This window comes from Heterocephalus glaber, unplaced genomic scaffold (assembly GCF_053883595.1).
Source record: "Heterocephalus glaber isolate CG9 unplaced genomic scaffold, H.glaber_assembly_v1.0 deba00001553, whole genome shotgun sequence".
NCBI lineage: Eukaryota > Metazoa > Chordata > Mammalia > Rodentia > Bathyergidae > Heterocephalus > Heterocephalus glaber.
In genome coordinates this window covers 13296661-13322387 of record NW_028258344.1, presented here as the reverse complement: position 1 = coordinate 13322387, position 25727 = coordinate 13296661, and the positions used below count along the sequence as shown (strand labels likewise).

At 34.1% G+C, this 25727-nt stretch overlaps 1 protein-coding gene across 6 annotated transcripts in view; it reads right to left on the bottom strand.

Annotated features, from left to right (window-relative positions):
* CUNH8orf34 (chromosome unknown C8orf34 homolog) overlaps nucleotides 1-25727 on the bottom strand; it is a 423558-nt gene that overhangs the window by 102148 nt on the left and 295683 nt on the right. For all 6 annotated transcript variants that reach the window (XR_002393934.2, XM_087190433.1, XM_087190432.1 and 3 more), the window contains 2 exons: nucleotides 16907-16992; nucleotides 7749-7825 (listed from right to left, as the gene is read on the bottom strand). Coding sequence is in view for 5 of the 6 variants with exons in the window: in XM_087190433.1 (XP_087046559.1) it covers nucleotides 7749-7825; nucleotides 16907-16992 (163 nt within the window). In the remaining variant the exon portion in view is untranslated. The remainder of the gene's footprint in view (nucleotides 1-7748; nucleotides 7826-16906; nucleotides 16993-25727) is intronic.

The following is a 25727-nucleotide window of genomic DNA, read 5'->3' as shown; positions in this document are numbered from 1 at the left end:
AGAGAAACTAATTTATAGGAAACTTGATGCTGATCTATACCCACACTAAGGGGCTGAATATGTGGTTCCCAGAGCACACCCTGAACAATTTATAATCAGAGCTGTAGGACTTGGCTTTACCACACAACATTATTCATATTGCTTTTCTTCCCCATTCAACTTAACAAGCAAATAAAAGTTTCATCAGATAGCAATCTCTCTCATAGAGCTTCAAAATACCAAACATGTCAATATGCCTTTTCCTTTACACTTTTTATATTTATAATAATGGAATGAGAACTGGGATCTCATGACCATAATAACATGTTGTCATATAACTTCTTTGTATCATTTGCCCAGAAATCAATTGTTCTTCATATGCATCAATGTATTTTAGGCCATTCTCCCTTCTCATTATCTTAAAAATACATTCAAAATTTAACTAATCTCAAGAGATAATATTATACTTCTATTAAAGGAGAAACAGTGAAATTATGTAAATAGACTAAATTGATTACCTTGAGCACATTTACTATGTCATACTTTACCATCTTAGGTCATTTTTTTCTATGCAACTGTGACATTTAGAAGTTACATTTTCAAAGCTCATGGATGTTTTAAAAAATAATATTTCCATAGGTTCCATCTTCAGTGTGTTAAAAATCAACAGACTTGAAATGTCAAAAGGAAAAAAATTCCACCAGATTCCAAAATTTGGTTAGATAACTTGCCTACTATAGCACCTAGTTGCAAGAAGTTTATTGGCATCCTAGGGCTCTGAGTCATAAAATCTAAGTACAATTATACTGGTTAAAAGGAAAAATCCTACACAGTTGAGCAAAATGGTTATTAACCACTGTTGTTTTGCAGAAAATTCAGTGCCACAATTAGCTGCCAACAATTTTTCAACACTATCTTCAAGAGACAAAATCTACTGTAATTTATTATATCTATTTGATGAGATGATAGCAAACATTCATTTCTCTTGCTTTTCATTTTGCAAGAGAATGACATATACTTTGTCTTAATTTCATAAATGCCAGTTATTTTGCCTATAGTTGCATGCTAGATACATAATGCAAGAAAAAAATTGCAATTTGCTCATTAACCTATTCAGTGAGCATACTTTCATTGCCCAATTATTTTAATCAACTTGGCCATAAATGCTAATTGCCTACAAGAAAAATTTCATCTTTTTATTAATCTCTTTAGTCAACATTATTTTTGTTTTCCAACTATTTATTCCATTTACATACTTATAAGTCCTTCAAAATATGCACAATTTACTTATCATAAAATTATATTTGGGTATAAAAAACAATTCAGAAAATGTTTTATTAAAAACGTAAATATCAAGTTGTGAAGATGATGAAAAACAAAATTTTTATGAGAAAGTTGTGTGTGAAGTGCAACAAAATTAGTAAGATACAAAGTATAAAGCAAAAGTATCAAAATTCATAGGTAAATAAATCATCTAGTGGTTTCTTATTCCTCATCCCTGTTTTATACTGGAAAGATAGGGTCACAATTTTTTTTAATGTTCCTGTCAAGACTAAGTGGCCATTTTGTCATTTTCAAAAGCACAAATCTTTTCATGAATGACTTACAGGAGAAGGAGTAAAGATCTGGGAAAGAAAAATATAGAAGAATGACTCTCAAGGAGGCATACACTATTTGGCCTGAAAGTAGTATACAGGCTTCTGGAGAATAAAAATAAAAAGTATTTATTCACACTGCATATTAAAAAAAATCATCATTTCAGCAGTTTGCAGAACTGTCCTCAAGTCTTGGCAATTAACATTCTTTGTGTGTAGTAGAATGCCTCCTTTAAAGTAATACCTCAAAGCACTCAGAATTCAATATAAGAGGCTTCCACTCTGCTGCTAATTAACTTTTGGACAGGGAGAAAAAATACAGGAAAAGCTCCTTGTTGACTTAGGCACTGCATCTGCTTGAATAAAAATTTTTAAAAAGCAACTAATTATTTCAAGTAAAAAGAATTATTTCTTATCTAATTTTTTTTGGTACCGGGGATCAAACTTGGGACCTTGCGCTTGCGAGGCAGGTGGCAGCAACACTGAGCTATATCCCTGGCCCATTCCTTATCTAATTGTTAATTATAATTATTTCTAGTGAAAAAAAAACATTTCTAATTATTTCTAGTATAAAGAAACCCATTTAGGAACAATGTCCTGGCCATCAAAACTCTCTGAAATATGTCAGTTGTATTTTTCACGGGAGATATGAACATAAATGTCTTCTAGTCTCCCAATTCTAGCTCTCTTAACAAGACTTACAATATTTAAACCTTAACTTCATATATGTGGAACCTTGGGAAAATATAACATGTAGGAAATTCTAACTTCAGACAATCAATTCTAAGCCTTATTACCTCTGAGTAGAAGTAAAAAGAATCAAGGAAGAGTAAAAGAGAATCAAAGAAGAGTGAAAAAGAAAGCTATCTCCTTGTCCTTCAGGCATTAATAAATGCATGGGTTTATTTACTAGTCTACAAAGCACTATATGAAGCAAACTTAAAGTAATTAAATTTATCTGCAATCTAGCTAGGTAGATACTTCTAATGGCTGATATCTAGATGTCCCTCAAAACTTCATGGACTCACAGGTGGTGCTTTGGGAGATGAATAGATCATGGAGGCATGATACTCATCAGGGGATTAGCTAAATGTGATTTTGGAAGGTGAAGCCTATTTGGAGGAGATGGATCCTTGAGGGCTGTGGCTGGAACAGTGTATCCCCCTCTCTCTTCCCTTGATCACTCTCTGTTTCCCACCATCATGCTATAAGTAACCCTCCTCTGCCATGCTCTTCTGCCATGCTGCCCTGCCTTGGAGTCAGCCAACTGTGCACTGAACGCCTACAAACTGTGAGCTAAAAATGAACCTTTCTTCCTTTAAATTGTGAGTGTTGGGTATTGTGTCCCACCAACAAGAAAGGAGCTAAGACAATACTTTATCAAGCTAATTCTAGAATCACTAAGGTGTTTAATTTTTGTACCAAGTTTGCCACAGGAAACATGTGTTAGACAGGTAGCATATTCTTTTTTGCTTTTCTCCTCAGTACTTCCCCAAATTCAGAATCACTTCTTGTCATGCTGCCCTGTTTTCTCAGACCTCCCCAAGTGAACCACCCAAGAAAAACTATTCTCTAATATTGCAAATTTACTGGTCCTGTCCCTCATAAAAATCTACCTCTCATAATCCAGTCCATCAAATTTGTTTTTTAAACTATCTTATTAATCTAGTGAGTAATTCTATCTTTGATATTGGCTACTAGTTATGGCTTCTTACCTCTTTCATATTGTATGGACTTTTAAACAATGACAATACCTAAAGGTGAAATAATTCTATGGATCCTGAAAAGTTCAATGAAAGAGCATTTGGAGCCTAGGAAATATGGGTTTTGTTCTGACCTCTATCTGAACAGGGACAAATCACAAGATCTTAGAATCTTAATATGCTTAGTAGAAACTAACTACTTACTTCATAGTAGGGTTGTCAAGGATAAAGTGATAAGTCATGGAACTGCAAAGATTCGGAGACCATTGATATTAAAGCATATAAATTTCTTAATAATTTAAATGTGGTATGAAATAAGTGATATCATTAACTACTATCATCATTCTAGTTAATTTTACATATCTCCCCAAATATATAAGTCTTCTGAGGGAAATGAAACTTTTATTAAATTTTAAGAAATTTTAAGAAATTTTTCCTACAGGGCCCTTCTCATAGTTTTTCTTATAATTTCAGTAAGAAATATGACCTGATACTTAAATCTTACACAGTATGAAAAACTGGTCAGTACTGGTCAAAGAATAAATGAACACATAACTTACAAAGGAAAAAAAAAGTCATTAAGATTTGAAAGTCAAATGCTTTTTCTAATTATCTTTTCATCTTTCCTTTATATCTATGTTTACTCAATACCTTTAAAATGAAATTGAATTTAAGATTAAGAAAGCCATTGGAATTGTGGAATTCAAAAATTTATTTATAGTAAATCATCAATCATCAATATAAAACAATGGTCATTATATTTATGAGACAGTCATGATCAATACCTACTTCTGGTATTTTTTTCTCATTATTTTATTTTTGTTGATTCATTTTAAGTAAATGGATTTCCCTGACAAATCCAGCTTTAATATGCATAGGCTGTATGCATGTTAAGAGAAATCAGAATGTAAAAAGAGGGGGAGGGGAGGAGAGAGAAATTATAGAATAACTTGCTTATTTGGGAAAAGGTAAAAATCTAAATCTAAACATCGCCTTTACCTCACTGCAACAGTCACAAAATATTTAAGAAGTATTCCAAGTGTAGATTAAGCCAAAAGGAAAAATAGTTTCCAAAAGTCTGGTACCCACATATTAATGCACAATACCCAGCAGGGAATGTCAGCAAATAAGAGTCAGCATGTGTTGAAACTTCCTTAAATCGCTTTCAATATTGGAGGCATGTTTATATTCTTGCAGGATATGACTCAAAATTTGCTTTGAAATATTTTGTTTCTTACTGTAATAAAAAATTCTTTTTTGCTCCAATTCTCCAATAATACTTAAAGTGACATTTGCCCTTTTGATTTACTAAAAATGCTATCTCAAAATTATTACAGAAACATTTTAAAGGAATATTTAGGGAGTCTAAAATTTAATTATTCTAAAATAATTAACTTTTTAAAAATCTGTTTTCCTCATAATGAAAGCATCTGACATCTAGAAATCACCATGTTTGAGAGACCTGAAATAATTTGTTGATCTGTGTTATTTTTAACCACTTATTGCCAAAGAGTTTAAATGGATAATTTGACATTAAATGGAATTAAAGAATTTTTAAGAATTCAAACTTGGGCCGGGGATTTAGCTCAGTGGTTTCACCACCTGCTGCGCAAGCGCAAGGACCCGAGTTCGATCCCCAGTACCAAAGAAAAGAATTCATACTTCGATAAATGATAAGTGAAAACAAACAAAATTGGCCTACAAAAAAGTTTTACACTTGGAAAACATTATGTGAGCATTGTGGAAAGAAAGCAAAATATTTAAGAGCCAATTTGAAATCATTCACAAAAAATTTGATTAAGTAAAAGTAACCCTCTTCCCCCTTTGGATTATTAGATATTATTAAGCAAACCAGTTACTATGGGCAGGATATATCATGATGTGAGTAAATGATTAGAAAACATCTACTAGTATCTTTTAGACATGAGAAAGAAACGTGAGCTTTTGTGGAATTCACAGCTGATAAAACAAACCTTTGCAAACTGTGATGAATGGCAGGTCATCACAGCCTGAATGACAAAGTGTATTTATCACCAAAAGATTATGGACACATACTGAAGTTTATAAATGCCAGCATGTTCCTTCAAAAAAGTTAATGTAACCTTAGATTATAATCCAAAAATAATATTTGTCCCAAGCACATATTCACTTGTACTCTCTCATGTGGAAACTTTATTTGGAACAGTAGATTTGGCTGTGGCATAATTCATATTTTACAAGGGACTTGGCAGACAAGAATATATTCAGAGAAAGTACCAGAGGTACTAAAATACTTGAAAACTACACAATATAATAATTGGTTGAAGGAATGGATTGGGTGCTGACTGAAAAATTTAAGTCTTAGATGGGACATGTTGATAACTTCTAATATCTGAAGATGAGTTAAGTGAAAGGGATCAGATTTAAGCTATCACTCCAGGAGCAGAACTAGGATCAATGGCTACAAGCAGCTGCCAGGAAAAAAAGAAAATATCTATTACATGGGAATATACTGTGGGAAAGTTTTCCTTAAGGGGAAAAATAAAGAAATATTCAGGATATGCCACAGAAAGAAAATTTATCAGTGGTCAATTTCTGACCTCATTGCTCCTTTAGCTTTGAAACTTTGGTCTAGTTGCTGAGCTTCTTTGAGCTGTTTTCTTCCCTATGAAAGGGATCTCCTTGCACTAGATGGAAGTGCGACGATAACTTGGAATTCTAAAGTAGGGAGGAGAGTTGCTGAACTACATGGTCACCACGGTCCTATTTCTAAGGTTCCACCAGTTTATAATAAGGTAAAATATAATATTTTTCATTTAATGATTAGGAATTATTGCTAAGCTATGTCATTCATTTGACACACAGGTATAATGGGACTACTATGTATAGGTACACTTCTAAGGATGTACTTCTAAATAAAAAACAATGGACAAAAATTCTTGTCCTCATAGATCTTATATTATAATAGAAGGAGCCAGGCAATACATATAACAAATTAGTAAATTATACAGCATACCAGAGCTGTCAAGTATTATGAGCAAAAATGAAGGGAAGCTACAATGAGAAAGTGACAGATGAGGAAAGATACACTAATTTCATCAGTAATTTTTAGACTCAATCTTACTATGAAGTCCAATAGAAAATAGGTATCCTTAACAAAATCCTTCAACTCAAACCATGTTTCAAATAATGTAACTTCACCAAATGGTATGACCTGAATTCCATACAACTAAAATTCATGTGGTGAGGTTCCATCTCCAGTATTTCAGAATATGTTTGAAGATAGGGTCATTACAAAGGTAATACATTAAATAAGATTATTAGAGTGGGCCTAAATAAAGCATCACTGGTGATAATGGGAGATGAATCTCTGATTATAAAGAGATTAAGAGACAGGCACTTATATACGCAAGAAGCTGTGGAGACACAGAGAGAGGACAGCCACCTGCAAGGCCAGGAAAGAAGTCTCTGAAGAAATCAACCTTGCCAATACATCCGCATCAATAATTGTGAGAAACGTATTGCTGTTGTTTATGACTTTGTTATGGCAGCCCAAGCAAACTACCACAGAGAATATGGAAGTACTATATGAATACAGTTTAAATATTATACTTAAGGAAATGTAATATTGCATTAGCATAAGTTTTAGAACACTCAGAATCTTTAATAGACATTGCATTTAGAATTTATATAGATGTGTCAGTTTTTCTGTATTCTTTAACTTTTAATTTCATTAAAATCATAAATCTAATGGACTACACAACTCAAAAAAAGAGTATGTGTAAGTACTATGTAAATTTTTAGGACAAGCAAAACATATGTAATATACAGAGAGTCTACCAAAAAATGTGTACACACTTTGGGAAAAGAAAAATAGTATGATATTTTTTTAACAGATGGTGTTACCCTTCTATGGGGGACCCTAGAGGATGTCGTATGTCACAGAAAACCCCTACACTGCCGGTTCTTAGTGAAGAAACTGAAAATGCATGTGCAGCCATCTCAATGACCAAGGTTACCCAAGCAGCAGCTCACCATACCAATCAATGTCTGGAAGCTAATGGCCACCACCTTGAGCACCTCTTGTAACTGGAGAGGCTAAAGGAAGCTTGTACTAACCTCATGATGTCTTACATATATATTTTATATTATATTATATTAATTATATTATAGAGAGGTTTAAGATACTAATAAACTTTTAAAAATGTTCATATGGACAAGTAAGGAGCTAATCATACCAGAAGTTAACTTTCCCTATCTCAATTAAGCCTTCTGCAATTGCAGACAGAGCCTAATACAGCCTTATGACATATTTGTAATACAGTGAGTCATCTACTGATACAAGCAATCTATAACTATAGAGAAGATATTGTATGCACATTTTAAAATATTCTTTAATTTAAAGAATGTTGCTTTCTATTCCTTCTAGATTTTCCCAATAGTGATATACATTATTTTAGAAATTTAAAAATAAATAAATGAGTATACTTACAGGTGCTGTTAATTTAGATGCTTTCTCAAAATCCTCAACCTCTTCCATCAGTTCTTCTTCAGTCCCAGGTAAAGAATCTATTTCAATTTTCAAAAAAGAATAGAATATATCCTCATTACTGCTTATTAATTCTGTGATACATAAACATGTTGGTGAAAAGGATATTAAAGTGATTCAACTGGTTGTTGAAAAAGCATGTGTTTGTGAATTAAAAGAGTGCACAGTGATATTTATTTAGCTTAAAGTCAATTTATGAAACTGATAAGTGGTCCTTTGTTTTTTACAGTGATGACATTTGAACCCAGGGCCTCACACGTGTTAAGTGCTCTACTGCAATCTACAGTCCCAGCCTCAATATTGCTAATTACTGTAAATTCATGTGATTATTGATTTATTCATCAATTGTCTATTTTTTAAAGGCTATACAAAATAAGTATCAATTTGTGTTCTCTTTTTTAAATGAGATTAAAAATTGCAAATGGAGTCCAGAGAAGAATTCCTATTAATAAATGGTGACAGGATTTCCATTCTAATATATCAAACAAGAACTTGTGATTACTTAGCCTAAATAGAAAAGTGGGGGGCCAGGGATTTAGCTTAGTGGTTTTGCCGCCTGCTGTGCAAGTGCAAGGACACGAGTTTGATCCCCGGTACCAAAAAAAAGAAAAAGAAAAGTGGAAAGTGAGTGGTGATTTTCAAATATGGGAAATATGTCTGTTGAAATCAATTAATTATGACACCATGGATTTCTATAGCTATAAAGAAGTCTGCAAAGACTTCTTTATACATGGAGTATCTATTTATACATGGAGTATCTATAAATAATCCATACCAAACACTGTCAACTTTTCTTAATTAAATTTTAACTCCTTCTACTGAAATAAAAAGTTAGTTTAGAGGAGGATATTTTATGCTTTTCCCTTTTTAATTTAATCTTCTATTAAGTAATTGTTTTAGAGAAAACTTGAAAAATATGGAGGTCTAAAGAAAGTTTCATAATCTAGAGACAACCAGAACCCCACACTATTTTAATATATTTTTGTCCCAAGTAGCAGAAGAGGCTAGAGAAGGGTATTTTAAACTAGTAGGTTTTAAAATTGATTTCTTTTATTTATTACTATTCAGAGATCCATAAGAACTCATAAGGAAGAGTTTCACTTAGATTCATATGCGAATGGAGACAGATTTTTCTTTGCTATGAAATATGTACTCTGGGAAGAAAATTAGAGCATTAAATCCTTCTAGTTCTTAATGGCCACCAAGCAATAGGGAGACAATAGGAAACTTGTCATAAATCCATAATCATAGCCTTTGAATACTGCAACTCATTTTATCTCTGAGGATTCAGAATTTTATATTCAAGTAGAAAAGTTACAAAATCTCAGAGAATATAGTTTGTCTAGATACAGAAAATATAGATTTTGTTTTAGAACACAGAATGCCCTCTACTATAAAACTGATTTTGGGAAAAACGTATACATTCTCAAGTTATAGATAAATTAAAATTTTTTATCTACTACCTTTCTAAACATAATAAATACATTCAAAAGAAGAAAATTTTAGTTGATAAAGTCAGGACAGATAATGAGAATTCTCCAAAATGAAACATAGTAATCCATTTGCAAAGAATTATTGAATCCTTTTCTATTAAAACCAAGGTGTAAGAGTGACAATAGACCAATATATATCATGTACAGGTACAAATTCCCTGATGAATGTGAGCATTATGTATACCTAAAATATATCAATAAATTTAATTAACTTAAAAATGATAATGTTCAACATCACTGGTCATTTGAGAGATGCAAATGAAAACAACACTGAGATTCCACCTCACCCCAGAAAGAATGGCTGCTATAAAAAAAAAAAAATCAACCAATAACAAATGCTAGTGGGGTTGTGGGAAAAAAGGAACCCTTATTCATTGTTGGTGGGGGTGAAGACTGGTGCAACCATCGTGGAAATCAATATGGAGATACCTCAAAAAACTAGGATTAGAGGTCCCATTTGACCCAGCTATGCTTCTGCTGGGTATCTTCCCAAAAGAATTTTAAAAATCATACCACAGTGATATGTGCACACCCAAGTTTATAGCGGCATAGTTTGTAATAGCTAAAACTTGAAAACAGCCCAATTGCCCATCAACTAGAAACTGGATAAAGAAGACATGTTGTTTTTTTTTTTATATATATATAAAATGGAGTACCACTCAGCAGTAAAGAATGAGAAACTACAGACATTTATAGCTAAATGGGTGCATACTGAGACCATACTCTTAAATGAAATAGATAGGACACACATGTGTAAATACTGAATAGTTTCTCTGGTGTGAAAAATGAGAAGTGTAAATAAGGATCAAAATGTATAATTGATAATATGAAATGGGAAGAAAAGGTCTAAAGGGGTAGGGAAGTGGTAGGGGTAGGGGAAAGGAAAGAAGAGAAAAGGAAAAAATGGAAACAAAGTCTTTCAGGGAAGGGTAGAAGGGGTGAAGGAAGGGCAGGGGAATGGGGAAAAAATAAGAACCAAGATACATCATGTAAAGGTACAAGATCCCAATGATGAAGGTAACTGTGTTGTGTACCTAAAAGTACCAATAAACTCAATGAAAAAAATAAAACGATATTATAGAACCATGAAAAAGTGACAATAGGCTTTAAATTAGAAGGTAAATTTTGCTTAATTTTTATCCCTAGTGGAGACCCCAAAAGGTAGGAGAAACCAGGGACGTGGATCATCTGAGGAAAATTGGAAGGAGGGAGCAGAGCTGGCCTCAGGGAGAAGCCATGAGAAATATCACCACTGCCAGTATTTTAAGGGCAGGGCCAGCCAGCCACTTCTCACATCTTGTCACAGATTGTCCCTGGAGTTGTATACAAAACTACAGAATTTAAGGCTTTCCCTGCTGGATTTTGGTCTTGATTTGGTCTTTCCTTTCTATTCCCCTATTTGTACACTTTGGAATGAGAATGTTTCTCTTGTGCCATTGGATGTTGGAACCACGGAACTTTTTCATTTTTACAGGGGCTCACAGCTAAGAGTTTACCTTAAATCTCAGAGGACAATTTCAATTTGGTGTTTTCAGCTATACTAAAACTGTTAGGATTTCAGCAACCTCTTAGAGGTGGATTAAAAGCATTTTGCATAAAGGGATGCTCATGAGTCTTTTGGAGGCCAGGAGCAGAATGTTATGGCTTATATCTAGATGTGCCCCCGCCAAAGACTCATGTGCTCATAAGTGGGGCTTTTTGCAGTGACTGGGTCATAGGTGTGAGATACTGATGGGATTAGTCCACTGATAGGTTTAGCATAGTACTGGATGTGGACGATGGACTTACTGAAGAGAGAAGACCCACACTGGATGTGGGCAACACCAGCCAATAGCCTTGTAGTCTGGATGGAATAAAAATGGACAGAGGAAGGAAGCTCACTGTTTCCTGCTGCTATACCATAAAATCTCCACTTCCATGCTGTACTGGTTTGGAGCCAGCCAACTACAGACTGAAATCTCTCCAAACTGTGAACTAAAATAAACTTTTCCTCCTTTAATGTATGGGTGTCGGGCATTTTGTCCTGGCAATGAAAAAGTAACTAAGACACAAGTTCCTCTCAGAAAATACTGTAGCTAGTGGTTTTAAAGAAGTGTTGTTATTCTGCTCAATTATTCATGTGTGTGTGTATTAATCCACTCATTCACCCATTTCCTTGAATTTTAGTGTATTAATTTATTCAACAAATACTATATGCCAGGCACCCTAATAAGTGGTTTCAAAATACATTTAGGGAAATTTTCTATACTTTTTCTTATAGAATTCACTGAACATGTGTACAGTATTTTTTAAATAAAAATTAACATTTGCAAACAGAAGGTGTTTGTAATTTTTTACAGTTTACATTCTGTTTTGTATTTGTTTGCACTGAATTCTTTGTTGGTACTATAGTTGGTTATATTTATAACATGGTAATTTCCATTGAAATTAACAGAAATGGACAATTGTGAAGTGCTGTCAGAATATTTGAAAGTTTACGTATCAACAGTTACTAAGTTAAATAGATCCTGTTAAATACAGTGCAAATCTAGTACTAATACACCAACTTAACAAGCTACCTAGGATCAATAGGTATTATGAAAACAAAATGTTTAATGATTAGAAGAATAAATTCTATTTCTTTTAGGGTTCTCAGTACATTGCTTATTAATAATAATTGGTAATATATAAACATTTGCTTACATAATCCAGAGCAATTTATTTTTACAAGTATATATGATTTTCAGAATATAAGGGATTATTTGAGTTTTTTATCACAGAGAGGTTGGTAGAAAATTGGTTGCTAAATTTGTCAAATATTACAGAGCTTATCTCCTCAATTGAGAGAAGAAACTAAAGAAATCTGAAGTAATTTTGTCAAAAATTAACAATCTCTCCAAACCCTGCTCCACTGCTGGTGGGAGACTGGTGCAACCACTGTGGAAATCAGTATGGAGATACCTCAAAGAACTAGGACTGGAAGTTCCATTTGACCCTGCTATTCCACTGCTGGGTATCTTCCCCAAACAATTAAAAAAATCATACCACAGTGATATATGTGCACCCATGTTCATAGGGGCACAATTTGTAAGCTAAAACTTGGAAACAGCCCAGTTGCCCATCAACTGGAGACTGGATAAAGAAAATGTGCTTTATTAATAAAATGGAGTACTACTCAGCCATAAAAAATGAGAAACTAGAGACATTTATAGCTAAATGGATGCATATTGAAGCAATACTCTTAAGTGAAATAAATAGGACACACATGTGTAATTACTTTATACTTTCTCTAGTGTGAGAAACTGAAAGTGTAAATAAGGACTCAAAGGTATAATAGATAATGTGAAATAGGAAGAAAAGGGGCAAAGGAGAAGTGGGAGGGGTAGGGGAAAGGAAAGAAAGAAATGGGATTAATATGAGAAAATGAAAAAATATAAACAAAGTCTTTGTAAATAGAGAGGGATGGAGGGGTTGAAGGGAGGGCAGGGGAAGGGGAAAAAATAAGAACCAAGAGAGATTATGTAAAGGTGCAAATTTCCAATGATGAATTTCATTATATTGTATACCTAAAATGTACGAGTAAAATAAATTTTAAAAAAATTAACAATCTCTGGTAGCAATCTCTTAGTCTCATGGTTGACTAAGCAAGCTAATAATACACTAGAAATCTGTAAAATTTATCACAATGCACAAAATGACACCAATAGATAGAAATATATATTTTGAGGCAAGTTCAAAATGGATTCACAATTCAGTTTTTAGATATGCCAATAATGATCAACTATTGGATCTAGTGATTTGACTGACTTAAGTAGAAAATATTGTACTAAATTAGATACATCTATTTTAGAATTTGCTAATTACCTCTCCTAATATTAGAGTATGAAGAATGTAGGAAATGAGTACTTCAAGAAAGCTTCAATTTTATGAATATTTTTCTAATAGAGGCAAGTAAGTTTAACCAACAATGAAGTATCGATATATTGTTTATTTCTTAAGATATTTACCTGTAATTCTGTACATGTGATTGCTAAAAGATATAGACCTATAGGTAAATGGATTGGCATAGTTTAAATAGAATTTAAACAATTACTTCAAGCTATTAAAGTGTCTTGTGATAGTTTTGTATTAGTCATGATAGAGAGCACAAGAAAATCTCAAAAACCATGTAATCCAATTAAAGTGAAAAAAATCAATATATAGGAATCAATTCAAAAACAATTAGGGGCTGGGCAATAGGAAATATTTTTGTGGGGTCCACATCAGGAATTCTTAATACAACCTTAGAGCAGTGTCTGAAGAAGTAGAGGGAGGAAAAATAACTTACACTTGGTCAGAGAAGAGTTAGAAAGTTGTGAGTTTATGTTTTGTACTCTGAGTAACTACTTGAAGATAACAAGACACAGTGTTTTAACTATTATTATTCTCATTATTTTGGTTATGAAATTTTGCTTTATTTTTTCATAAAAGAAAAATAATCCAAAAGGAAACCAGGCTGAATCCAGAAGTCTATGAGTATCAACAGACAGCCAACTTGGGACCTCCATGTTGCTGGCAACCTATTGCTCCACTTCCATTGTCATGGTTAGAGCACCACGTGAGAATGTGTCATGTCACAGGACTATGACAGACCAGAGTGTGTGTGTATATATATATATATATATATACACACTATTATTTCTTTGCATTATACTACTCTGGCATTGATTTATATTCCTGTAACAGTTTCTTGTTTTGGGGGCTTTTTTGGTACAGGGGATTGAACTTGGGACCTTGCACTTGCAAGGCAGGCAGCAGAACCGCTGAGCTAAATCCCTGGCCCCCTGTAACAGTTTTTTTTTTAATGTTTATTACATTTGTCTGATATTGTAATATGATATAAATGTAATATTTCACATATAAAAGTATATATAAACATATTATATGTAAGTATAATATATAATAAATATGAATTTAAAAGCACAATGATAAACACATCAAATCCAGCACCTAATTTTAAAATTAGAGCATTTTCAAAAACCTTAATATACATGTGAGTGCCTTCTTATTCCATTTCCCAGATTCCTCTTACTCCCTGAGGACAACATTATTACTTGGGGTGTTTCACTCCCTTCCTTTAATATAGTTTTATCACCTAAGTATGTTTTCCCAAAGAATATATTGTTAAGATTTGCTTGTTTCAAATTTTATAAATATGGCACTCTATGACTTGCTTTGGTTTAATCAGTCTTTATACTTTTACTACTCATTCAGTGATGAGCTGCAACCTGCTCACACTGGGTTTAGAGAACGAAAGACCATTGCAAGTTGATTGCTTGAAATCAGCTGTGATACTGTGGAAATCATCAGTCTCTCTAAATCAGTTTCATGTATTCAGGAAAAGGGTTAAACATATACCACTATGCCTCTATTTTCTCCGTCCTATGTGTTTGGTTGAAATGTATTTATCTCCCTACAGTGTTGTCCATGAACACACTAATAAAGGCTTGTTTAGATTTCAAGGTACATGAAGCTTGTATCTTTAAGATATTTTTTTGCATTATACATGTGATGTGATAAAAAAATACCGTGTTTAAATTTTAAAAAGTTTGTTACAGTAAAAGATACATTGCCATTAATCACACCATAAATATTCTCCCTCACTTTGAATATACTTATCCTATAGTTCTTACCACTTGCTGAAGCAGTTTGGGAAGTTTTCCTTCATGTTGCGCTATCCTAGCTTCTCTGATGTCCACAATTGATTCACAACTTTTACCTTTTATGGTCATTTTGACTTTGAAGAAGAGCGAGAAGTCCTTCAGTGCCAGATTCAATGAATAAGGTGAATGAGGACACACTGTAATGTTTTTATGAGCCTGAATTTCCATTAGATGGCACTGCAAATAGCATTCACTGTATTTTTAATCACATCTATAAAAGATACTTATAAAAAGAGTACTTCTAGAACTGCTTCAGAAAGTACCAAGAACAGTAGGATAAGTATGTTTAAAGTGAAGGGGAGTACTTTGAGGGAGAATAGTAGCAATGTGTCTTTTACAATAATTTTAATTATAATATTCACCATATATTTTAATCATATCTCATAAATGCTCAAGATTTTAAGATAATGGAAAACTTTTCTGATATTATTTATATCCCATCTGTGGTGTATGAGTTTTATTTTATCTTTGTCTTCACTGTCATGGGCTTTTGCCAGCTTTCTTAATTAATGCCACACAACTGGTTACCAAACAATTATCTCACCACAGTCTGAATCTTCCTTTCTCTCATTAGTAGAGGAGTAAGTCATAGTTCATATGCTTATTGTATCTTCTTATTTTCTATTCTGTTAAATATCTATTTATGCTTGTCATTTATTTTTCTATGGATTTATTGACCTTTATTAAATTGTAAGTTTATAATTTTTTGAATATTCATTTTTTATATTTTCCCATTTTTGGCTTTTCCCTCACTTATTTTGATGTATGAGAGTTCTTAATTACCTATAGTTGAATTTCTATTTTTATTTTATAAAAATAGACTTAATTTTAAAATTAAATTTATTTTAACTGATAAAACATAAGAATTCCATATATTAATAAGTTGCCATGAGATATTTCAATACATGTATGTATTGTGTCTTCTTAACCTCAGATTGAACATATCTACCTCCTCGCTTATTTCTTTATGGTGAAAAATTTCAAAACCCCCTTTTCAAGCTTTTTGAAGTGTACAGTATAATATTGTTTCATTATATTCCTTATGGTTAGGAATTTTTGTTTGTGATGTCCTTCTCTATCCAGGTTTAGGGAAGATATTCTCCTGTAGTTTCTAGCTGTCCTGATTAGAGGTACTGGCTGTCCTGCTAGGACACTGACTGATGAAGAAGTGAGGCATCTTAGATGTCCCTAGAGTTGCATTACACGTGATGGTTTACTTATTCAGCAAACATTTTGAAGTGCTCTGACATTACCATCATAAGTACAGAGTTTGAATTTTATCATATAGAAAATTGGTATATACTAAAGAGCTTTATCTTAAGAAAGATAGTGAACAAAACATGGACTGGGACAGTGCAAAGAGGGAGAAAGTAGATTGTTACACTAGATAGAGAAAGAAGAGAAAAGCATAGGCCAGGTACTAGCAGGAAAAAAATGAAAAAAAGGCTGTCTTAGGAAATTCTGAAGTGGCATTGACCGTAATTAAACACCCACTCAACATAAGGCTGAAATAAAAGGTATATGATATGTTCAAGTATAGTACTGATATTTCTCCCTAAGAATATGGAATTTATCAGTGATCTGAGAATGGAAGTTGAAGTTATTCAAATGTCAAAGGGCAGATAACGAGTTTGATTTTCTATAGAGTGAACAGGCAAAGTTCTAAAAACAAGTTGTAATTACTGACAGAGTTTTAGGAGCAGCCAATATACAGTTGCCAGTCCTCAGAATCCACATTTCCTGCTTCCTTCTCTCCTTTGCCCTTACCCTCCCAACATAGAGCCAAAGAAGTGTGTTGGTGGTGAGTCCATGACTCTAACTAGAGTGATCTGATGCAAGAGAAAATGTTTAGTTTAATTTTGCTCTTGTTTTCAAATCATGAAGTACTGCTAAAACTACGATAAATATTGTTGGGTTTAAAACTTACCCAATGAATCTGGAATTATTTCATCTGGAGAATGAAGTATTTGTAATGTCTCTTCTGTCCTTTCTGCCAGGTTGTCTCCTTGAAGCCTAAATAATTAAAAACAGTCATTGAAATATCTAATAGTGTTAAATACTGAAATATGAACTATACATTATGGGGAATAAGACTATGAGCTTCAAAATCCTTAAATCAGACATGTTTCTTCAAAGTAGAAACAAAAGTTGACTAAGTCATCCTATCGTAGATTTTTTACATTCCAGGCTTTAAGGGAAATTTGTCTTCTTTCCTTGTAAATACCTGGCAAGACTGGTTTAGGTTCAATCTGCTTTACTTCTCAACCTGAATGAAGAAACAGTTAAAGCAAATGTTTTCACTGAAACTGCCAAGGGAGACTGAGAGGAAGGGAAGAAAAAAAAAAAGTTCAACACAGTGTGCTAAACTGAGTCCTGAGTCCAGAAAACATGGGACAATTTTCATGATTTTCAGTTTTATCAAACATTGTTCCCCAAATAAACCAATTTGAAACTGAAAGGTTGCAGGTAGCAGTGGCAGTAAGGTTCTTGGTGTGTGTAGCTGCCTGAGGTTCTCTTAGCCACTGGGTTATCCACAGGAGAGGAAGATCTATGTGCCCTTTCATAACAATATATTTCTCAGCATCTGTATCCTCATCTCTGTAATGAGAAAAGTGGACTGGCAACATCCAATACAACTCTGGGTTTGTATTACACTCTGAAACTGCATTATCAAAGGAAGCAGGGCTCAGCAACATATTTTGGGATTTTGCTGTAAATAATTGCACCCCCACTAAAGTTGGAGGACAGTATAAAAATCAGTCCAGAGATTAGAAGTTTCTAAGTGTGTGTTTACTTTTTCTTGTAGTGAGCTAATAATGATAATTGCCCTTATAGGAAAGTGGTAATAAATGTATAACATATAACATTAAAATTTCTTAAAAATACGAGTACAATTCATAACTATACAATGATCAAATGTTATAATTCAAAGCTATTTTATAACTTTGCTTTTATGTACCACAGTGGGATGGCATAGTAATTTGCTTTTATCTTTTGCAAATTTAAGCAAATATGCATCTCTTTACTTTTTGTGTAATTAAAAATATAGAAAATTGTACTCAATATTTTATAATATTAAATTCTTGCATTTCTATATGCATTTATACATGTTACCTTACATACATAATACTAAATTTACTGTATTATATAAAGTAATTATAGAATTCTCAAAGGGAATTTCCTGATAATTGTAATACTTTTTGGTTAGCTACATATGTATTTCATACCTTAAATAATTTTTGAAATTTTTACTTTGAAAAAAATATCACCTTTAAATGAATTAGCTACATATTTTTCAAATCTTTCCTACTATTTTTTCATTTGAATCACTTGCAGTAATTAGGAAAGCTACTACAATAATCAGCAATTTCGAATAGTCTTTTTGAGCTCTCTTAGGGATCATTGTATCAATATTATTAAAGAGAGAAAGTAGCTGGGGATTTAGCTCAGTTGTTGAACCGGCTGCCTCCCAAGTACAAGGTCCCGAGTTCAATCCCTGGTACAAAAAGAAAGAGAGAGAGAGAGAGAGAGAGAGAGAGAGAGAGAGAGAAAATATATAGGTGCACGACTTATTGAAAGGCAAAAGTAATAGCTATTATTAAAAATTCACAAAAGCACCAACACTTTTGGGTTTTTAACATTATATTAAACACCTAAAAGAAAAATAAATTCTCAACAAAGATAGAAGAGAGACATTTAAACCCATGTTGTATTTTTTGGTTTTTTCTCACTGCAAGTATCAATAGAGCAAAATATTTATTTAGCAATAAATAGAGATGCAAGGAAATTGTAACTGTCCTTGATTTCACACAGCTCTCAATGTAGCTGAGTTAAAAGCCAAATGGTCATAAATAAAAACACAACCAAATGGGTGGCCTGGAAGCTGGCTCATTTTTGTCCAAACACTGTCCTCCAGATACCTGGAGAGGTGTGTTCACCGTGACTGGGCACCAGTTCCATTGTGGAAAGTTCTCCTTAAGTGTTCAGCCAGTGTTTCCTAACTCAGTCCACAGAGCACTGCTTCTGTAAGAGGTTAATGGGTGCTGTGCAAACAAGGGTTTCTGGGCAAGTCCAGGAAATGTAGTCTTTAAAAAGTTAAATTGTTTTGGGGGGATTTTTTATTTTTTACCACAAGATTTTTACCATATTCCTTAACCTTTTCTCTCGACTTGCAAAGGGACTCATATTTAACAAATCTCCTTAGTTTTTTAATCTCTAACAGGATGCTTCCTGTTCCTCTTTTTATTTTGAAATTGTTTTCTTCTCCAAGCATATTATAGAACCAGGGCTGGTGTTGTAGCGCAATGGCACAATGCATGCTAAACTTGTACAAGGCCATAGGTCCAATACCCAAGACCAAAAAGAAGAAAAAAGGTATTACAGTGCCACATCTGTCAAGGAAGCTGCCTGACCTCTCGAACATGGATAATGCAGGAATATATATATTAACCTTTCTTCTTTCTGTCTGTACAGACTCGGCTCTGGCTCAATTTTCTCCCTCAACCTTTAAGTTATCCTCATAATGCTGCTTTGGTATTCATATGTAACTACTTGCTGACCTCAAAATCCCTTGACTTCCTCAATCTGCAGTTGTGCCTCTGCTGTATGTTCCCAAGGACAGAAAGCACAAAATTGCTCCACATCAGAAATCTATAAATCCAATGTTTTCAAAAGGCAAACTTATTTTTGTGTTCTTTCACAAACTCACTTGCCTACTTAGATGGATTCTCCCGATTCCCTTTCTGCCCTACTTATCTGGGACCCATTGTCTCCTCTGCCCCCCTCCCTCTGTCCTTCTATTGTTCCTGCTTAGCCAAACCTCAATTCCATATTAACCACTGTTTTTATGCATGTGTGCAAGTGAATAGTCCTGAAGAAAGCTTTGACACTCTGGAATTGGTGAATACCAGTCAGTGGCCTCCAACTTTAAACTTGGACTTCTTGGTTTTCTTTCTTGTATTTTTTTCAAGGTCTTTTCAAAAATATCACCTCTCTTCTATGCCACTTAGAGGGAAAAAAAAGTTGTAATCAGAAACAAAGACTTTCAACACTCCCTCACACCCTATTCCATAATTATTCTCAACTGATTTTACAACTCCCAGAATTCACCAATCTTCCAATTCACAGAGAGACAGAGAGCCCTTCTTCCCTATGTAAGGCTTAGACATCCATTAGGTTGGCAATTTGTGTCCCAATATGTCATCTCCTTATAGGACCTCAGTCTGTTTTGCCAACTTCCACTATTCATTCTGTTTAACTTCAGCATCATTTCCCACAGCACAAGCTCACTTCTCTTTCAGCCTTAAACAGAAACACACACACACACACACACACACACACACACGCGCGCGCACACGGACACTCCTCCCAAAATTATCTAAAACATCTAGCTCCTGCCTTTTCTTACACATTCTTCTTTGGGTCAAAACTCCTCAAATATTCTTCATCATTATGATACCTTTACTTTCACTGTTTTCATGCCCTTCTCAACCGGTTTAATTTGGTTTCTGCCCCAAATTTTCTGGGAAAACTGCTTACACCAAGACTGCCAGACCTCCTAATTGTCATTTGTGCCAACTTATTTTTATTTGACCTTGTATGAACACTCATTCCTGAGGTTGTCACTGTTTATTCTGTGTGTCCTCTCTCTGTCTTGCATATCTGACTGATTCTGTAAATATGGCTCTCCTCCGTTGTCTTTAAAGGCTTTTATTTCTTTAGAGACTCTTAAATATTATTTTTGGCCTCAGTTTTCTTCATAGCCTGCCCTTTCTAACACTTCACGATCTCCCTGAATTATCTCATCCACTGTGATCATTTTAGTCACATATCTATCACTTTATCTCTCACTGTACATGGCTAATCCATCCCAGTCTTACTAATTATACTTCCTAAAGAGACTCCTTGTACCATTTCTTTACACTATTGGTATACTATGCATTATTACATTGCTGTATTACCACCCACCTTGATTTGCCTAGATTTATGTGTGGTTTCTTTACAGATATCCATATCAGAAACTTGCCTCCCAAAAATACATTTTCCACAGTGCTACCAGAATGTTCAAAGCAAAAATCCAATCTTATTTCCATCATGTTTTAAATGTTTTAGTGTAAGAAATTTTAATGAGTAGTTTTCATGGGTTCATGGACAAGCTTAGGGAAATCACAATTCATAATGAATGGAATAAAGAGTTTTGATGTTTGTGATATTTTTTGGAGAGAGGAATGGTAATTTTAATCAGTTTCCTTTTCCCCCACAGCCTTGCTAGCATTTATTATTTGATTTCATGATGGTGGCCACTCTTTCTGGGGTAAAATGGAATTTCAGTGCTGTTTTAATGTGCATTTCTCTAGTGGCAAGTGATCTTGAGCATTTCTTCATGTATTTTTTGGATATTTGTACTTCTTCTGAGATGTGTCTATTCATTTCAGTTGCCCATTTAATAATTGATTTTTTAAAAATTTTGGGTAGCTAATTTTTTGAGTTCTTTATATGCTCTAGATATTAGTTCTCTGTCTGCTGAATAGCCAACAAAAATGTTTCCCATTCTGTAGACTGCTTTTTCACTCTGTTAGTTGTTTCTTTTTCTGTGCAGAAGTATTTAATTCAACATGATTGAATTTATTGATTCTCCAATACTGCTTCCTGTGCAACCAAGGTTCTCTTCAGTAAGTCCTTGCCTATGCCTATGATTTCAAGAGTTTTACATATTGTATATTCCAACAGATTAAATATTTCTATTTTAACATCGGGTTCTTTGATCCATTTTTGCTTAGTTTAGGATGTGGTGAGAGACATGGGTCTTAGGTTGCATTGGATAGCCAGACATTTATTAAAGAAGTCATCTTTCCTCCAGTGTATGTTTTTAGCTCTTTTTGTCAAAGATCAAATAGTTGAATGTGCTTGGGGTTGTTTCCTCATCCTCTGTTCTATTCCATTGAGCCACACATCTGTTTTTGTGCCAGTACCATGCAGTTTTTATCACTTTGTAATATGATTTCAAATCCAGGATTGTGATCCTTCCCACTTCACTCTTGCTACCCAGGATTGCTTTTGCTATTCTGGGTGTCCTCTGGTTCTATATGAATTTCAGGATTGTTTTTCTAGCTTGCACCTTGAGATCATAATATTAAGTGAAATACATGGGACACACAAGCTTAAATATCATATGGTTTCTCTTAAATGAGAAACCTAAATTATAAATGAAGAGCAAAATTAAAAAGTTAATAGAAAGTAGGGAAATAGATCTTTCTCAGTGGTGATAGGGATCAAGATATGGAGGAAAGGGTCAGGGAGGAGCAGCAAAGGGAATGAAAAAGGATTTAAAATCTGTTATGTACAGGTACCAACTCCACACAAAGAATGTAAACTTTATGTACTAAATATACACTAATAAAAAATAAATAAACATCAACCAAAAAAACTTTAACCAAGTTTTAACCAGTTTCTCCAAATAATCCTGGACTCAAAAAGGTTTAAGAACTACTATTTTTATTGGCATCTCATCATCTACCAATGAGTTATGACTTCCTTAGCGAATTATTTGAGAATCTCTGTTGAACAATCCCTACCTATTTCTGCAAATTCCTCTCCATGGATGTTCCACAATGGATTTTATACTCCATAAACTCTAAACTGCTTTCACTTTAGGGAGCATATTTTGTTATTAAGCCTCTGGACCATTATACTATTATCACTGGCAGCATTTACCTCCTCTCTTCTACTATATGGATTATTCTCAGATTTTCATTCTAGATTCTCCCTTTTTTAGAAGCTTTTCATCTGGTAGTCTTACAACCTGTTTAAATCTTTACCATGGTTCTTAATTTGCTGTGTTTTATTTATTCACTTAGAGGTCTGTTTGTCAACATATGTGTCTTAAAGGAAAAGAGTTTTTTTTCATACTTTTGTATCCCTAAAGCCTTACAGTAAGCTTCATACTTTGTAAACTGTAAAAGAGACTTCTGAAGTATTTGTAGTGATTATTTCACTTTGGAAATAAAGTGACCAAGCCCATACATGGAGAGTTTTCGACAGAATACTATAGGACAGTTATAATTATATTCCCTTAAGGAGTGTTAAACACCATCCTTCATGTATTTAAGATTAAGTAGTTCTTAGCCTGGTTCACCATAATGCAGGGCATGAGACAAAGACTTATGTGTAAGTGGTTCTATACTCCAGGAAGCAGGAATGAGGCGCATGGAGATGATAAAAGAAAAGAGGAAAGCCAACACAGTGAAGGCTTACTGAGTTGAACCAGTGGCTGAGGCTCACTCCCACAAAAATTTCTAAGGCGCCTACAGAGATGTATCCACTTGAAGGTTGAAAGGGTATAAAGCATTTATTTATAGGCTTCTGGTCAAGGGTGGTTCTTGAGCATTGAATGATATTTCTGAACTTATGAGTTGCACACGTATTAGTATTGAGTGATTCCCAGTGGTTATCCCAGGCCAGGAAATAAGATCTAATAGGTACCAGCATACTGTGACATGCTGAAGGCTGCACCCACACAAAACTTGTTGTTGCAACCAGAAACATCTGTTAAAGTAGTTTACAACTCAACAAGTGAGACAGAGGGTATTTGAAATAAGGGGCCGATGGAGCTGATAAATATGGGGCTGTAAATACATTTGAGTTTAAATAAATAAATTCAATGTAGGTTTACACTGGCCTATAAGATCCAGCTAGAGGAAACGCTGCTATTAATATTAGTAAATTCTGTCTCAGAATTTGGGAGTCATTAATCACCTTCTGCTGAGTCTTAATAGTGAGTAAGCCAATGAAATAGTGTATTCACAAAGATTATTGTGCCTGTTGCAGAGCCTATCATTGTACCTGGTAACTGATCAATAAATATTTATTGAATAAATATTACTGAAAAATCTTTGTGTCTTGAATAATAGTCTTAAGAAGATAGGTCAGTTAAGGGAAAAGAGGACAGAGCTAATTCAATGATTGATGTCCATAGCAGTGGTTAAATTTTTAGTTGATGTTTTAGGATATAACTTGATCTCACTGTTTCACTCTGTAAACATGCAAGAAAACTGAAAACTAATATGAGTCAAGCAGCATCCAAGTAAGTACAGGTCAAAAAGGATCAATAAAAACAGTACCAATAGCTATTTTAAGGAGAAAGTTTTGAATAGTGTCAGCAGTGGGAGGGTAGGGACAGCAAATCATGAAATTTGGGTGTTTTATTTTTTTTACTACAAAAGACATCATAAAGAAATACATTTCCTTTAAAAGCACACAAACAAACAACAGATCACTTGGCATTGACTGGGATGCTGAGACACACCCGTAACCCCTGAACTCTGGGGAGCCGTGGAAAGAGGACTACAAGCGTGAGACCCACCTGAAGAAATTAGTAAGAAGTTATGTCAAAATGAAAAATAAAAATAAAAAGGGCTGGGATGCAGCTCAGTGTGAAGGCCCTGTTTTCAATCTCCAGCATATCCACACACACACACACACACACACACACACACACACACAAAATCCTAGTGTGTCAACACAGTTGAACCATGTCACGGGTGATAGATTGAAAGATACAAATCTTAATTTGTGCATTGGTTCTAGATGACATTCAAAATCCAGATTCAGTTATCTTTCTGAATGCTGTCATATTAGGTATTATGTTGGTTGAGTAATTTCTGGAAGAAAGTAAAGAGTAGGTATTCTTCAAAATGTATCCTTAGCATTTAATAACAATAACTAATTGAATACTCGATTAACATTTCTAACCTATAAAGAAACTCAGAGGATGTGATAAACCAAGATTCAAAGACTCATTAATTAGGGTACATTTATTTGAGGGTGGTGTCACACAACTGTAATTCAAGCCTCTGGGAGGTCGAGGCAGGAGGATCACAAGTTCAAGCCCAGCCTGGTCAATTTAGCAACTTAGCAATATTATGTCTCAAAAAAAGGAAAAAGATACTGGCTGTAATAGTTCAGTGCAAAGGCCCTAGGCTCAGTTCCGAGTACTGAAAAAAAAATTAGAGAAAGTTTAATGAGCTGGTTAGTACTTGAACAGAGTTTGGGATAATCCTAAATTTTATCAAGTGGAGAAAAAGAAAACAGGTTATTCAGGGGAAAGGCAGAAAAATAATAGAATAGATTCAGGTTGGAAAAGAAGCCTCCTTAGAGGAAATAGTTAATAAAAGGAACGATAGAGAGACTCTAAGCATGGTGAAAACAGACTAACAATTTAGTGAAAGAAGTATGTTGAAAGCAAAGAATAAACAATAGACTTAGATTGATGAGCTGAGTCCAGGTTGGATCTTGCAAGTCAAGCAAGAGGAAGAAGCTTTGGAGGGTTCTAATTTTCTGCCTAATATGATTTTTTTTAAATGGTACAAAAATGATACTTATGTGGCTCAGTGACAACTACAAGGCCATTTGGGAAGCTCTTACAATAATCCATTAATAGAGCATGGAGTCAGGGAGGCCTATGGAGAGTCCTTGTGAGGGCCCAACACTGTCCCAGGAGCTGGGGAAAGAGCAGCGCACAAAGCTAACCAGATCCCCATCCTCGTACAGCTTATTTTACACTGACTGGAGATGATGAACAAACAAACAAGTAAAACACATAATCAGCCATATAGGAAATCTGGTTAACATTAAAGAAGGGAAAAGTGAAGCAGGGAAGTACATGCAGAAGATCTGGAAGAGGGGATGTATTTGGCTTCACTTATGTCCAAGGAAGGCCTCTCTCGAGGGTAGTACTTAAGCCAAAGTTA